This window comes from Macrosteles quadrilineatus, unplaced genomic scaffold (assembly GCF_028750875.1).
Source record: "Macrosteles quadrilineatus isolate MER2022 unplaced genomic scaffold, UCM_ALF_1.0 Scaffold_8__2_contigs__length_117827958, whole genome shotgun sequence".
In the NCBI taxonomy this organism is placed as follows: Eukaryota; Metazoa; Arthropoda; class Insecta; order Hemiptera; family Cicadellidae; genus Macrosteles; species Macrosteles quadrilineatus.
The window spans coordinates 92,586,642-92,604,451 of record NW_026542601.1 but is presented as its reverse complement, the minus strand read 5'-3'; the positions used below and the strand labels follow the sequence as shown (position 1 = coordinate 92,604,451).

At 33.3% G+C, this 17,810-nt stretch overlaps 1 protein-coding gene across 1 annotated transcript in view; it reads right to left on the bottom strand.

The window, feature by feature from the left end:
• Positions 1-772: 772 nt before the first annotated feature.
• LOC129000574 (uncharacterized) overlaps positions 773-17,810 on the bottom strand; it is a 53,880-nt gene continuing 36,842 nt past the window's right edge. Inside the window, exons 23-26 of the mRNA XM_054427535.1 lie at positions 6,473-6,563; positions 5,019-5,180; positions 4,748-4,847; positions 773-894 (exon numbers count right to left, since the gene is read on the bottom strand). Coding sequence (XP_054283510.1) covers positions 773-894; positions 4,748-4,847; positions 5,019-5,180; positions 6,473-6,563 — 475 coding nt within the window. The remainder of the gene's footprint in view (positions 895-4,747; positions 4,848-5,018; positions 5,181-6,472; positions 6,564-17,810) is intronic.

Genomic DNA, 17,810 nt, shown 5'->3' with positions numbered 1-17,810 from the left:
TGTGTGCCCAGCCTAAAGGGAACTTTCCACCATTTACCTAATTTTAAAAATACCTCAGCTGTACTTATTTGTTTATTATTATTTCAATTTGTTGTTTTTGTCTCTGTTGTGTATGAATGTTTTTTTTCTAACTGTCTTAGTAGACTGAGAAGTTATTTATTGTAAGAGTATTTATGTAATAATAGATTAGGATTGTAATTAAAAGATGAGACATTGTAATTATTTAATCAGTTACTGCTAAGCATTTCATGTAACGTTTATCTTTGTGTCAATTGTGATTTGATTGTTTTGGTTTAGCTATACCTATTGAAACATTTTTATTCTAATACAAATAATCACTGAAAACATACTACTATAACCCAGAATGCTAACCGCATGGTAAAAAGCGTTAAGTACTCGGAGAGAGCTTTGCCTGTCAATTCGTAGGCAGCGCCACCAGCATAGCAACGCTGGTGGCGCTGTTTTCTGTGAAATAATGTGGTAAAGAGAGATTGGATTGTTGCTATTTAACTATTCAATGTTAATTTCAATCTTTGAATTAATTCGCCATTTTTGGTAGATTTTGACATACACAACAAATTTTACGTATAATAACATTTTCTAGAGAAGTACTAGATGTCAAAACAATTTATTATGGTTCTAAATCTTCCTTTGACTTCCACATGAACTATAGTTTTCTTTTTTCAAACGTCAATTAGAACCGTCTTAAGCTTGATTGTTTCTAATTTGTAATGTTTGTTTAACTTTTTTTTAGATAAATTTATGGTACTTGTTAATGCTTACCATTGTAGAAAAAGGTATCAGGAATTCCGACATCTCTTCTGATGGATTCCAAAGCTCGACGGATGGCGAACAAAACTGAGTGAGACATAACAAGAGGAGCCTCTCCAACAGCTGTTTAATAATGGCACAATATATAAAATCTATATATTAGAATTCATCAAAATTTTTCTATTAGAGGATAATAGTTATATTATACAGTGTTTAGATAGCCGTACATCTAGTAGTTATATTACTAACCTAACAAGAAGGTCTCTGATTCAATTATCAATTTTATATCCCAGTATTTAAGATGGGGACGCCACTATGTGCATATTTTAACCCAAATATGAGTGAACGATGAGTTTAGGATGAGTGGCGCGATCTTGTAGTCTTGTTGTTAGTATGACTAAGGCCGACATGTTCTTACATATGATGCTTACAGTTGAAAGAAATCGCACATTTTAAAAGTGAAATGGTTATTAAGGTGACCAATCTCTAGAAAAATGTTTGAATCACTGAGTGAAACTTTATTAACACAGTTGAAATTCCGGATTAGTAAAATGTTTACCTTCAAATCTCAAAAATACTTTTTAAAATTTCTGGATTTCTTCTTAACTCGCTTAATAATATATTTAATAACAACCTTTCAAAACTCACTTTTACTGGAACAATTTCTTCAAATATTCTTTTTTCTCCTTCAATGTTTCCTATATGAGATTATTGTATAGTTCGGCCGGTTAGAAAGCGACCTCCTCTAACATTGGTTTAGCATTGGTCACTTTCTAAGCGGCCAAACTATAGCATTATGAAAATTTAATTTATTTGATTATTAGAAAATGTTAAATATAAATAATTTTAGTCACATTAATTCTTTCTGTAGATCTAATATGTCAAAAGGAGGCTGTGCAATTTTTACTAAGTATATAGATAGTGTTAAAACTTTAGAAAATGTAAATAAGTTATCATCTGAACATGTTTGTAAAATATCCACTGCATATTTTTTATCACAAAAGTTGGTTTGTATTTGTATTTACAGACCAAACAAAAAATATCTTAAGGAATTTTTAAATATTTTGTTTGAGTGTTTAATGTTAGTAAATAAGCTTAATGTTGATATTATTCTATGTGGTGATTTTAATGTGGATTTCCTTGATATTGACTGTAATCAACGAAAAGAAGTAACTAATACATTTAATGCTTTTAATCTTCATTTGGTTACATTAGAAATCACTAGGCCTAATATGAGAAAAGGTAAAATTGTCAAACTTGGAACTTGTATTGATAACATTGCAACCAACATTCACAGAGATAACAGGACTGGTTGTGTTGTTCCCACCCTTGTATCAGATCACTATGCAATTATGTTATCTACTAGATTACATTCCAGGTGTATGAATGGGCAAAATAGTTTTAAGATCTCACGGCCCATTAATAAAATGAGTGGTGTTTTATTATGTTCAAATTTAAGTTAAGTAAATTGGCTTAGTGTTTATTCATTAGAAACATTAAATGAGAAATTTGACCTGTTTTTGAATATTTTTTTAAGTGTTTTAGATTTTACAATGCCAATCAAATTGGTAGCAGATAAGAGTAGTGAGGATAAATATGACAACCGTTGGTATACAAATGAATTGCAGTGTTTGAAACAAAAATGTATTGAGTTTTTGGATGAATTTAAAATGACAGGTAATAAAACATGCAAAGAGGAATATAAGATAACTAAAAGAACATACAGAAAACTTATTAAAGAAGCAAAAGTAAATTATAACTCAAACAAAATATCTACAGCAAAGAATAAGTCGAAAGAAATGTGGAGTATGATAAATAAAAAAGTTAGTGTCAATAGAAAAAGCAAAAGTAAAAATTCTCTCGACCCTCAATCTTTAAATAACCATTTCTTAGACTCTGTAAACAATTTGATTAATAATTTATCTACATCGAACAAATCTTCTGAGGTCTATATTAATGTGTTGAGGGGTATGGACACAATGACAGATATTAGTTTTAAATTAAAACCATTTTCTGTTGAACAGGTATTTGAGAAAATTAATAGGCTAAGTAGTAGTAGATGTCTAGATGTTTATGGATAAAACTCAGATATTATGAAAATGGCTGCAGTGTATATAGTTGAAGTACTACTTATTTATTTAATCTTTGTATTGTTGAGGGTATATATCCTGATTGTTTAAAATGTGTTAAAGTAATTCCTGTACATAAAACCGGTGATAGATTAGATTTAAATAACTATAGACCCATCAGTATTATTCCTGTTATTAGTAAAGTTTTTGAAAGTTTGATAAATGACCAAGTTGTATCGTATTTTGAAGGAAATTATCTATTTAATTTTAGTCAATTTGGTTTTAGAGCAAATAGAGGAACTAAAGATGCAGTTGAGAATCTAATTTCTTATTGTTTAGATGAGTTAGAAATGCAAAATAATGTTTCGTTGAAATTTTATGATATGAAAAAAGCTTTTGACACTGTGTCCCATGATCTACTACTACAAAAACTTGCCTTTTATAAGTTTGAAGAAAATACTTTAAAATGTTTTGAATCATATCTGTATAAAAGATATCAAAGTGTTTATTGCAATGGTGTTTTTTCTGATTATAAAGAGGTGTTACATGGTGTCCCACAGGGCTCAATTTTGGGCCCAGTATGCTTCATCATAATTTACATTAATGATTTGCCTAAAAATATTCTAAACCTCAATGTTAAGCCTTATCTTTTTGCAGATGATTTAGCAATACAAATTCAAAGTGAGAATTTGCTAAATTCAACAGTAATGACATACAAAGCAGATAGCTTAATCGAAGACTGGTGTAAGGCGAATAAATTGTTTTTAAATGTTGAAAAAACTCAAGATTTATGTATTAGTTTTAATAATAGGCATAATAAAAAATGTGTAAAATTTTTAGGTGTTTTTATAGAATCTAACTTAAAGTGGAAAGTTCATATTGATTATACAGCTAAAAAACTTAACAAAGGAATATTTATAATAAACATGCTTAAGAACAGTGTAGATTTTAATACCTTGAAATGCATTTACTATGCACATATACATTCCCATCTAAGTTATGGAACAATTGTATGGGGAGGTAGTAATTATAAAAAAAAACTTTCGTCATTGCAAAAACGAGCAATAAAAATCATGTACAATGTTGATTTTAGAACACACTGTAAACCATTATTTAGGGAGGCTAATATTTTAACTTTACAAGCAATGTATATTTTAGACTGCCTTGTGTTTGCAAAAAATAGTTTTAGTAAAACAGACACACATGAAAATGTACACAGTTACAACACACGAAACCGCTGCAATTTTATATCTAGACAGTGTCGATACAGCACCACAGCTACTAGTTTTATTGAAAAATCCAAACAGTATTATAATATGTTACCTAATAGAATAAGATGTTTTAATTGTTTTAAATTTAAAATAGTACTTAAAAACTACCTGTTAAACCTGTGTCCATATAGAGAAATAGACTTTATAAACGATGTTAAATTAAACCTTAGTTAAAACCTTTAGTTCTAAGACATTTCCTTGACTGTGCCATGCATGTAAACCAGTGTAACGGCAATAAAGCATTCTTATTCTTATTCTTATTCTTATTCTTATTTTCTCATTTTTAATTAGGCCCAAGTTTTTGGAAAATATTTCTTCTAAATTATTATCAGGGCCATCCCTAGGGTTGGCGGTGCCCGGAGCAAACGTGATTGTGGCGCCCCCTCCCCCCCCCAGTAATAATAGTCACATTTGCATATTTTAATACTATGTTAATACAAATAGCCGCTGCACGGCGCCCCCTTAGCCACAGCGCCCGGGGCACATTGCCCTGGTTGCCCCCCCCTTTGGTCGGCACTGATTATTATTTATCATCCGTTAAGTGATATTGGTATTCTGATAGGCATTATCAACTACAGATACTGTTTTTAATGTATGTTTTAAATATGAAATAAGATTATAAATTCTTTGACTTACACTTAGATCCATATACACCAGTTGGAGGAGTATTAGGGTCTTTTCTGAAATAAAGTCGCCAATCTTCTGGAATGTCCTTGGCCCCGGGTATTTTGTATTCCTGAACAATAAAAACTGTAAAAGCGCTTTAGAAAGAGTAGTAACCAAAATATCGTGGACTACACTGGAAATATTCAAAAGCGATATATAGGTAGATAAACAGTACAAAGCTAGTAATTTTAGAGGCTAATGTACTTCAAGATCCCTACAATAACGCAGCACTGATTTTTACCCAGGTTCTATCTGTAGCAAGTAGTCCAGTATTTGGGTCAAAAATGAGTTTTTCACTTGTGAAGTGTCCAATTCCCATCAAGAACGCTCCTTCAATCTGGCCTATATCCACCAGTGGACTCACGCTCTTGCCTAGGTTTTGTAGTATGTCTACCCGAAGGATCTGGAAGTTCAAATTGAAGTGTTACAATTTAGATAAGATTTTATACTACTGTATAAACAAATATTGTACGGTACAGTTTCAAATCATTCAATGTTTATCATTATAGTAGATCATGACAACAATTAAAGGGGTGAGCTGGATGCGCATGGGCTTAAGAAACCTCTTCCTCCCCCACTGGTTGCTTTGGTTATTTTGTACAGTCATCCCAACAATCAAATTGTCATTGGATTAATTTAATGGTCTCCATTTAAGATAAAAGTAATAAGTAACACCTAGCATCTAGTGGTGAGACCATCAGTCCTGTTGGGAGCCACTCTCTACACAAACGTCCATTATTGACATGATTTAAAACTTATGCTAATTTAAAACCCCCTGCTGTAGCAAAACTGCAGACTAAGCAAATTTCCATTTAGCTGGCTAGGTTTCCACTAAAATATTCCCTTAAAATAGTCAGATTTATTTCCTATTTAAACAAAATAATTTTAATGAGTACTTTAGGTTTTCGGCTACAGGGAAGGTAATGAGTTTTTTTGTTATTGAAATGTTGATATCTTAGTAGTAAAGAAAATTGCTAAATTTTATTAAAATACATAAACAAGCTAACTGCAACAGTTTATTTAAGCTCCAAAAGACTAACTTGGGAATTTTTTTTAATTTTCTCCGTAACCATTAGGCGTACAATGTAATGCTTCATTTTTCTAAATTATTATTTTTTTTTTTTTGCTCTACAAACTGGTTACAATATGGTAGAAAGAAATGTTAATTTTATTTTTATTTTTAAACCCAAAAACCCCCACAGGGGATTCACATAGTCCGATTATACTGGTTTGTGAACTAGTTTGGATAATCGTTCAGTTATCTTGCTAACGGACATATAATATATGAATCTGAACGGAGGGTGTGTTTGGCCTCTGGGGACCTCAAAACGATTAAAGTAAATCGGTCCTGGGTCCATGTCTTAACATAAAATCTATGGTAATAGCTTATTCCCTATATAAGAAATTCACTAACAAAGGTCAAGTTTCTATAAAAGTCTACATTTTTTATAATATTATGGGAATCATCTTTTTCTTTTTAAATCTAAAGATTAAATTAATAATTTGAATAAACAATTTTTTAAAATATTTACTGTATATGGTTTTATTTCTGAAAACCACATAACTACTGGTGTCATTACTTAACTATTGCTTACACCCTTGATAAAACCAATAATTACAGTACCACTAAGGCTTTTTAAATTCTGTACTTTACAATGTGTTCATTGGGAATACTGTAATTTTAGTTTAACCTACCCTATGCTCTCCTGTTAAACAATCTATTTCCACTTCTGTTATGGTGGTCCCGTAGTTTAGGTAGTCTTTCAGGTCTCGGTCCGGTACAAACCTGAAATCAATATAAAATATGTTGACAAAATGTTACTTTAATAATAGTACGGTACTGAAAAGTCACTTGACAAAAAAGTGTAAATTGTTGATCAATTTAATCCTACACGGATCTATTATCCAAATTTCCGTTACTGCTTAACATAGTGTGTTAAAGTTAGATGGTACCTAGTATTATTGGTGCTTAATTTTTAGAAATTGAAGTATCAGAAAAATTATCAATCGAAAATTAATTCAAATCCTCCACCCTACAGGTAAAAGTGCTCTAAAAAAAAGTATAACAAATAATGTGTAAAATGTTTTACTTGGAAATCATTACTCCACAAGAATGTCAAAATGATATCCTTGAATATTCTGGAAAATTTTCAAGAAAATATTGCTAGAATGCAGAAGTTATAGTTTTTAATTAAACTATGCATTTAATTTCATTTTTAAAGGGACCTGGTGTAGCTTCCCTATGATTGTAAGTACCATGTAACAACTTTACGTCCATGTTGAGTGGTTGACATGGGCTAGTAAATGGACTGTTAACAAATATTTACCCTATTCATATCACAAAAGTGACCTCATAAGCCTGTAAAGGAAAGCATGGAGAAATACATTCAATCAAATAAACGTCTATTACCCACAGTGGCGGATATAGAATATTTTTTTGGAGGGGGCCGATATTAATTTAAGGTTAGGTTAAGTAATTTCAAATAGACACGCCATGATATTTATCTCAGTTTTGCTGCGCTACTTTGCACTAAATATGACCTTTTACTTTACCAAGATCATGCTGTCTCATTAACACTAATACCGAAACCCCACCTAGGCTGACGTTAACCGAAACCCCCGGTCTGTGAGACCCCATTTGAAAAATAATGGACCCTGTTTAGAAACACACAAACCGAAACCCTCGGTCTGTGAGACCCCGCTTTAAAATACACTAACGCTTGGCTTCTGAGACGGACATGTTATGAACAGACGACCTGTCAAGGTCACGGCACCCGCATGCAAAATGAACAAACGATATATCAATAGGTAGGGAAGGAAAAGGGGGGAAGGTATTGGGGGAATGGAATCTACCAAGTAAACAGCGTTGCCAACATGCGTTTTTGAAAATTCCCGTGGGCCTGTCAGACCGGGGTTTCGGTATTAGTGTTAAATTGGTCCGTTAAATTTGAATAATGTATCTATTCAAGCCAAATGAAGAAAATATCTCAATTACTAAATCAAAGAACATTGATCAAGATTTAACAGTGTGTCATTCCATCTGTAAACACTTATCCAAACCTAAGGAGTCAAATACGCCATTGTGATAATCAATTTGGAGGAGTTCTAACTACTGTATAAGTATTCTTTTGTGCAAACTGCAAAACGTTAACATTTCAGTACAACGTCGAAAAGATTTAAATAACAAACAATAAAAATGGCTACCACTGAACTGACTGAACTCTTCATTACTCTGGGTGGCGGGCGGGAGCTCGATTTGGTCTGAATCAAACCAAACTAGCACAAACTATCACTGTCTGCTACAGCGATGCATTCACACATGATTCATGATAAATAATTTATGTTATGTTACCTATTTTTCTTCATATCCATTATTTTAGAGGGGGCCCAGGCCCCCTCCCCCTCCTGATTATATACGTCTCTGAACCCAACTTAAGAGCCGGCTGGAGCCAGCGAAAATTTCGCCTTTTGGCAGCGCCTGCAATACGTGAGATGCGGTAGCGCCACTATCGGTGGCCACTAGGGGAGTTACGTGCTCTAGCTCTACTGACAGAACTAAACCTAGGCTTCGAGAACAACACACAGTGTAAACAAAACACTGAATAACCGCAAGGAACCGAGCAAGATAGTAACGTAGCCCTTCCTCGACTCCATATCCATCATAAATCATAACAGCTGAATGTTTGTCGGGTTTGGTCGGGTCTGACCTGACCTTCACTATAGCTTGCTATGCCACTTTGAAACAATTGTAGTACAAGTCATTGATATAACTTTGATACAAGATTGAATTATTTTAAAACCATTTTTAACAATGTTTAGATATAAGTTTTATTACAGTTATCGTTATTTAAAAATCAGTTTGAAGCTTTTTTCCTAAGAATGTTTGTTTGAGCGATTAAAATTTTATCAAAGATCCTAATAATTATATCAACCATTTTTTAAATCTAAGATTTGACTAACATACGTTTCAAAACAGTTTTAACAAAATAATCTTTCTAAACAACATATGAACAGTTTTAACATTTGGTTAGTAGCTAGTCTTTCAATTGCTTTAAAGAATTTTAAAAATAATTTCCAAAAATGTAAATACGACTAAACCGATATGTACTAACGTAAGTTACAACAAGTTTGACTAATCTTTAAACTAATTTTTAAATAAAATTGATATTAAACGACTTGTATGTCTAAGATTGTATAAAAGAACAGTTCATGTAATAAAAACGGTATGTACGTTGAACGATTTCAACGCGTGTTGTTTAGTAAATTTTATTAAAGTGGGTAAGTATTTTTGTATCCATGAGTGAAATGTTATTTTAATCAAATTCATTACAACTTACAAATAGGCCCTAATGTGAGGCATATTCGTATAATTGTCTTAAATGCAAGTAGGTGGTCTTCCCTTTTTAATGTAAAAACACTGTTGATTTTTCTCAACTCCATAAATTTCTTAGGGACTATATTTTACGTTGTATATTTCTTGTTTTCCCTGTGAATGTGTATTTATTTTCATAACATTATCACTATCAAACGTTATAAACAACAAGTATTGGTAGTTTTTATTTTAGTAAACCACATTATCATTCGTCACTAACGGATGATAGGACAGAGCCCCCGCAGGTAGTCCCATTGTGTTCGTGCGAGTGAGTGGGTAAAGGGTCGCCTATTTTCTAACTTTCACATTTTTGCCAGTGTACAGGCATGTCCAGGAATCGAACGCTTCCTCTACTCGCATTGTACTAAAGCGTGCGCGGTCCAAGTATGACAAAATATCTGTAGAACCCCATACTGGCAATAATGTCAGTAAATTCGTCTTGTACAGTAAAAAAATATCAACATATTCAAATCCTTCGATTAACCATCTCGCAAGGCATACTGCTGAAACTATAACAATGTTGTCTGTTTACACAATTGGTTTTTATTTTTAAAGTATACTAAAAGTGCCACATCAGCCTAAAAAATGCATTGCGAATCACCCTAAAATAATTTAACTTGCTCTATTGCCTGCAATTTCCAAACAAGAATGATGTACGGAACTGCCCGAAGGCTCTCTGTTTTAGGTGCAATACATCAAAAATTGATGTGTTATATTTAAAATTGGCCAGCTACCTGCACAGTTATCTATCTTTGATTTGAAACTATACCATCAATAATAATAAAAGCACCAATAGAACTTAATTCTAAAATATTATATAATAATGTGCATTTAGGAATATATAATAAAACATCGTTAGGTTATATTAATCCATTTATAATTAGGAAAGTGATTTTAGTTTCAAATTCAATTTTATCATTCGGAAACATTACAATAATGAATAAAACATATATGAGCCAGTTGAGTAAAAACAAGTTTGATATTTTACAGTTATTTAAAACATAATTTTTAAAAGTTTAAAACCCACACTTAATGTAATGTTTATATGTACATTTTATTAAATATATATATATCAGTAACACAACTACAGGAGGGCAGTTCAGTTCTAATAAATGTATATCTTTAATTAATTAATTATAATCGTACCGTACCGGTATGTTTGAAATAAAATAAAAACATTTTGAAACATTGCATAATGAATGAAAAATATATGGGTCAGTAGAGTAAAAACCTGTCTCATATTCTATAGTTATTTACAACATAATTTTAAAAATGAATATGTACAATTAATTGAATATACAGTATAAGTAAAAATAAAACGGTAAGGCAAATCTATTAAATAAATAATATATCTGTAACTGAATATTCACAAAGCACAAGTAAAACTGTATTAATCAGTTAACTTAATTCACACAAAAGAAAATGAATATAGCAATTATGTCAATATGATTTTAAAGTATTGCAACCAACATATAGTTTTATATAATTTTACAACATGAATAAACACTTATGTACAATATATTATTTTGAACATATAAGTAAACCAATAAGCCTAAAAGTTTAAAAATCGCTTTAAAACAAAATTACAAAAAATATTTGAAATTATATTAGGATACAATGCTTTCTTGACGTGCTTTGTACAACTATTTACAAACTTATTTCTTTTGTTCTTTTGTCTGTTCTCTTCTTGGCTTTTTCTTGAGCCTCCAAAATGTATCCAGGATTTCTAATCGGCATAGTCCTACTGTTTCGAGGGTCTATTAGTTCTGGGAGGACGCAGTTCATGTAGAATTTTGTTAGCTTAGGAAACATTTCCTGTTCCCAAAATTCTTTATTTCTATTTACAACAACGCTTTTTATTCCTTTTTGAGTCCATAGACAAAAAATGCAAAATTCCCTTTTCGTAACATGTAGCTGGCCTTGAATTTGGTAATAAAAGGCGTGTTTTTTACTTTCTCCCCCTATACCATAGTATATGGAGAAAGTATTGTTTTCGTCAAAATTTTCGAGTTTGAGTTTTGAGTGGATATATTCGTTTTGGGTCCCCCTGGACCCAAAAAAGTGGTTTTCGAAGTGATGTCTGTGTGTGTGTGTGTGTGTGTGTCTGTGTGTCTGTGTGTCTGTGTGTCTGTGTGTCTGGATGTGTACAGAGCTAGAGACTACACCTGTGGTCCGATTTCGATGAAATTTGGTATGTAGGTTCTAATCCATGGTATCTCCAGGCGTTTTTTTCATTTTTTTGAAATTTTGTTTTTTAATGGGGATTTTCCCATAAAAACCCATAAAAAACCGGAAAAATCGGATTTTCTCAAAAATGGCCTGAACGATTTTGATAAAAATTTAGTATGTTGTAGCCCTTTAAATTCTGAACAAAATGGTACAAATCCCATTTCTGTAAAAATTACGGTTCAAAAGTTATGGTAAATTATGTTATTTTCCCATAAAAATCCCATAAAATAACCAAAAATAGGATTTTAGACAAAAAAATCCGATTTTATTTAACATAGTATGTTATGATCCTTACAATTTTGATAGTTTTTCTCATTTCTTAGAAATTTTTATTTTTAATGGGTATTTTCCCATAAAACCCCATAAAATGACGGAAAAAAAAGATTTTCCCAAAAATGGCCAAAACGATTTCGATAAAAATTTAGTATGTTATAGTCCTTTATATTCTGAACAAAATGGTACAAATCCCATCTCTGTAAAAATTACGGTTCAAAAGTTATTGTAAATTATGTTATTTCCCCATAAAAACCCCATAAAATAACGGAAAATCATATTTTCCCAATATTGGCTCGAACGATTTTGATAAAAATTTAGTATGTTATAGTCCTTTAAATTCTGAAGAAAATCTTACAAATCCCATTTCCGTATATTTACTCTCACCGCTTACACATGATAAAGGTTGTTGACAAACTTATGGGAGAAAGTATGTGTCAGAATGCTGATACCGTTTATTATTAATTTCTCCAATCTCTCCTTTTTTGTTTGATGACCAGAAAGTACACTTTTTCTTCCTAATTGCTTCATCAGGAGTCAAGTCTTTGGCAGACGCTGGGCACTTTATTTCCACCGTTGCATCGTCATTTACCAATCCATCGGGACTTGCACCAAGATAGGGATGGTCGATATCGATGAATAGCCCACATTTCTTTATTTCCTCGCCTATGTGTTGTTGAAGGTCTTGGCGTGCTGTCTCTTCATTGTTTCTCCCATACCTCATGGCTTCACAATCGAATGAAGAGTAAAGCAGCTGCTTCACGCTGGACTCGCAGCCTGTAGTGGGTCTCATTTTACAAATCCTCCCGAAGTTTGATGCTGTGAGGATGTTTCTTCTAATCTCCAGCCACTCGCTACAGCCACTCTGTTCAGTCGTCTCTCTTTCAATCCGCCGTACTTCCTCTTCAGTTTTAAATAAACTTTTTAAAAACTCTTCTTTTTCAATTTCCATTTGGTTCTCGGCGATGTCGGGTTGTTCACATCTAGGCCCATAGTCCTTTTCACACGATGCATTTTTGTGTGTAAACAATGCTTTTCTACATCTCTTCTGATTTCGTTGATTTTCTACCTTCTTTTTCCTTTTCAGTGCCGTGCTCTTCGCAAAGGTGCCTGGACTGGAGTCATAAATCTGTTTGTGCAGCTTGTAATGCGCAAGTCCCGAATTATACTGTACAACCGCAGCAGAACATCTGCTTGTAAATGATCCTGTGCTAGCGAAATTCACCCGTTTGCCCCCAATGAATTTCGCTACAATGGAATTGTAGTGTTCCACGTAATTACTGTTGACGTCTGCTATCAGGCTGGCACTGTGACGGCTCAAGTATCTAAAAATGTCCAACACCTGCGTGTACAACCCTACTGATATTAGATTGGGAACCAAGTTTTCATTTGGTGGAGCTGAAGATGGGTCAAGGTTGCAGAAATATCCACGCTCTGAACAGTTTTTATGCTCTCCAAAGACATGGCTTGGTACGTTTAATATATCTTTCCTCAGTTGTTCTATTTTACTAGCAATAGGCAGATTTTCATTTTTTCTGTGTTCAGAAGCCTTTTGTACAGCCATCCTGCATCGCAACAAATTGTCTCCAATTTTCTTTCTTTGCCAGACAGAAGGTTCGGTAGTTTTTGAGGATGTGAGTGTTTTTAGTTTTGTGCACATATTTCTGAGTAGATGATTTTTACATTCAATTTTCTGCACAGACAATGACTTGTATGGCCGACACTCATTGATCTTTTTGTAGACACTACTGTCACCATCAGCAATAAGTTTAGCATACCTTACGTTGTACATTTGTTCGCTATTCTGGAATCCTTCGCAGACCAACGCAGATTCCATACTTGTAGAGCTCTGTTTCATTCCCCAATTCTTGTAGCATGTGTGCTGTTTCACCGGCTCATCTTTTCCCTCACCTCGTGCACAAGTCGTACAATATTTGTTTTTTACGCCAATGAACAGCACCTTACGGGTTCTGTACCCGACAATAGCGGCCTGAAAGAAAAACGAATACATAATTAATTTCGATACATGCGATTACTTATAAACGAAGTTTACAAAAGAGCTTACAACAGCTGATTTTTACTAAGGAGTAAAATAACTAATTTTTCCTACAGTCACCCGACAAAGTTGGCTTCCTTGTACTGTTTATAGTAAAGAAAGCTGCTAATTGCTGCATATTTATAATTATAATTATAAAACGATCCTTTGTAGTTAGTAAATGTAAAAGTAAATGTTTCGTATTTCAGTGTGTTATGTGTTTTGTTGTCTATTTATTATTAAACTTTTGACGAACTCCACTGCGAGGAATATGAAGACTACTTGACATTCTTCTGACCTGATGATGTGTCCATTCGAAGCATGAAACAGCTGTAGTCTTACTAACTACAAAGGATCGTTTCGACAGTAACAAGGTAATTTAAACCACTATTTAGTATTTTATGGGGTTTTATGGGAAAATCTATATTAAAAATTAAATTAAAAAAAATAATAAATAAAAAATAAATTATAAAACACAAAACTAATCATTTTTACCTACGACCGTTTTTAAAACTAGCCTTTTCAGTGGAGTTCTGATAGTTGAAAAGATATATACATAACACAATAAAAAGTTCTGAGAAGGTTCCTAATCCGCTGGGCAGTTCGCAAACGGACGGACTATAGTAACGGACCAACGAGTTTAAAAGATTTAGAGAAAATAAGTCAAATTGTAATGCTTCGAACGTCAACTTACTAGATGGAACGACCGATTTAATCGTTAATGATGGGTGCAATTAGTTGTTGGTAAAATGAGTTCTTGCATCTGGGGCTATAGAATACAGGGGCTGGCTCAAATCAACGAGTGGTTCCACTGCCGCGTGGCTGTGACGTAACCGCACGCACTCCAGGTTGAGCAGGGACCAGCGCACGGGCTCATTTACACGCTTCTCTCTTCCCTGAATTTACAAAATTTTTGTTCATATAAAACTTATATCGTTGTAATCTGCATCAAACTCCGAGTGTGGGACTAAAAACTGTTTCAGTTATGATTAGGCGTAATAATAACATTTTTATCAACGAAAATATACCCTTTCTTAGGAGTCAATTAGTAATATGACACAGATTGATAGTAATATAAGATACGGTCGTAGGTAAAGTAGTGTACGCAACACGCGTAAATAGTCTTTGCGCGATTGTTGTGTAAACTACGATTTTTAGTATTCACTTATGCTGTAACATGACCATATTCTCGTATAACACATATGTACCATGCACCATGTAATACAGTTGCTTATGATACTTACGACTCCAGATAATGACGAGTAGTTGGTTCGGTAGGAACGCTTGCACCAGGCGCCGTCTGCAACCACCGTGATGAGCGGGACACCGTCCTTGTCGACCTCATTGAGTTCCCGGGCCAACCGCGCCTCCTCAGCCGCAGCCTCTTCCATCTCAACCGCCGCTGTTGCTGCCCATCCCACTGACAGTTTTTCTTCTGTCTTCTTGAAAGTTTTAAAACTCATAGGGGGAATATCAAGAGTGCTTAGGAACTCCTCGAGTTGAGCATGTCCACCGCCGGTTGTAACTGTACCGCAAACACTAGCACTGTTCACATCCATAAGTTTTTCGTTGATCTCCTCAGACCAAAGAGTGGTTTTAAATTTGCACATGGCACATTCAAAGACAAATCCATTTCTTAGTCCATGTCTAACCTCAGATATCACTTCCATGTTAGAAAAATTGCAGCCGATGCTGGGGTTGTGGACGTTCAGCACTTTTATTTGTTTGATAAAGTCGCATATGTTCACTAAGCGCCTGCCACTCAGCCGGTATTCTTTTTTCTGCGATGTTGTTTGTTGATCAATTGAATCTTCAATCTCTTGCTCCAACGATGGTTTAGCTTTCATGGCACTCATCAAACTGGAAAACACATTTCAAAACATTAAAAAACACAATTTATAAATTATATAATTTACATATATATATAATATGCACTTATTCGTTAATAGCAATTTAGACGATGAGATCATACAGATATGTGTTCGATTAAAACATTAAACGTCTGGCATTGTTATAAACTATTTTCAGTAAAGTTCAGTTACAGTACAAGGAAACTAATAAAGTGTGTGTTTTTGGTAAAAAATTAATAGCTTGGTAAAAAAAAATAAATTTCCCAAGTTTGGTCAAAATATGTCAATAAACAAGCAAACTACAACATTGTACAGTATTCTCCGTAAGAATAACATGGGAATTTTAAATTTAAAATTTTTTGAATTTTCTCCGTTACCAATAACTGTACAAAAACACTTGTTATTTTTTTAAGCTCTTTAACAAGGTCTAGCGATAAATTGGGAAGGGTTGGGTTTTGAGATCAAAAAGGAGAAAAACCAATTTTTACCCCATCAAACCCCGTTCCCATAGTCCGATCATGCTGGTTCGCGAACTCATTCAAGTTTATCTCGCCTTACATCTTTAAACCAAATTTCATCAAAATACTCCAGTTATCGCGTTGACGGACATATATATATATAAATCTATATATCTGTATATCAAGCCCAAAGTACCCACGAACTTTTGAGAAAACTACAAGTCACACCCCCATAAACCATAATACTTCTACAGGGGAATTCGATTAAATCAATTGAAAGCCAACATTGGGATACGGCATAAGCAACGATATACAACTCTCCGGGGCAAGGCATGTTTAGCCAACGCCCACGGGACCAAACTTAGTATTGAAAGTAAATTCAAGAATTCTATTCACCACTAAACAACATGTGTAGGTTATATAATTGGTCTTGCCGAGAACTTGATATCTTTAACGTTTCTTTAAGCATGTTTAGATTTAAATTAAATAGTAATATAAACGATTGTTAAATGAAAAGTGCCAATCATTCATGTTAGCTGGCTGCATGTTGCATATTATTGCCTGTTTATGGTCCTTTGTTAGTGTATATTATTTATTTATTTATCTATAAGTAATATAGTTATCTAAAACCAGTTTCAAACTATTACAATTATTAATATTTCTTATGTGTATGTATCAAAGTGGTATGCTGTTTGCTGTAGGGTAGTTGTCGTGCATGTATTTATGTTATTGTGTATTAGTGCCTTATGTAATTGGCTGGCTGTATAAGAGCACATGATATAGAATTTTGAATTTTTAAATTGACTTGTTCTGTACTTACGTCCTTTGCCGATTCAACTTTTTCAAACAAGCAGGCACTCTTCTTTTCTTCCTCCTAGAAGGAAACCTCTTGCAATTTCCCATTGTTCCAAACTGACACAACTTACATTAGCCTCGAATCACAAGGAAAATAACATATCGCGCACTGTAACACGAACATCCACTAGGCCAATATAAACACGAATATCGTAGGTACTGTGTCCAGCTCCAGCGCGTCTAGACTAAACAATGCTACCTGCTAGCAACCACACAGACAATCGCCGAGATAGGGTGAGGAGGAAATCTATAAACAAATACAGATATTCTCTCACACCTTTCCTGGAACTCCTCGCCCCTAGGAACGAGAATTTTCTAAAACATGATTTATGGCTAGTGTTTTGGATAAAATGGAGTCGTCGTATATATTTCTTGACTATACATCGATGCATAGAATACTTCATTTGTATAAGGAAACATATTTTAAATATAAACATGAAACAACTTTATAAGGTTTTATATAAGGATACGTGTTATAGTTAAAATTGAGACCTTTTTTTTAAAAGATAACGAAACATACTTATTAAAATTAACTGTAATACGTTCTATTCAATTGGTTATTACAATAACGCGAGAAAAACATAGATTTATATCACAACGTTGCAGGTTAGATGTAGTTTTACAATTTCATTACATCTAGTGATAATTTAGGAAGTAAAAAAATATAAAAATAGGTTTTTTTTTGCATGACATAAAAAGCAAAAATAAAATTAAACTATTCACACATAGTATTGACTAAGATATCGAGGTAAATACCCCCGCCGCAGAAAACCTGCAGACTAAGCGAATTTCCATTTGACTGATTTGATTTACACTGAAATGTCTACTTTAAAATAATATAACATTTATTCCCGATTTAAATAGAATTAGTTTAACAAGTACTTAGGTTTGCTGCATCAGGCAGGGTAAAACTGTTTTTTTTGTAAAATGTTAATAGTTAGTAAGAAATAAAAACATTTTC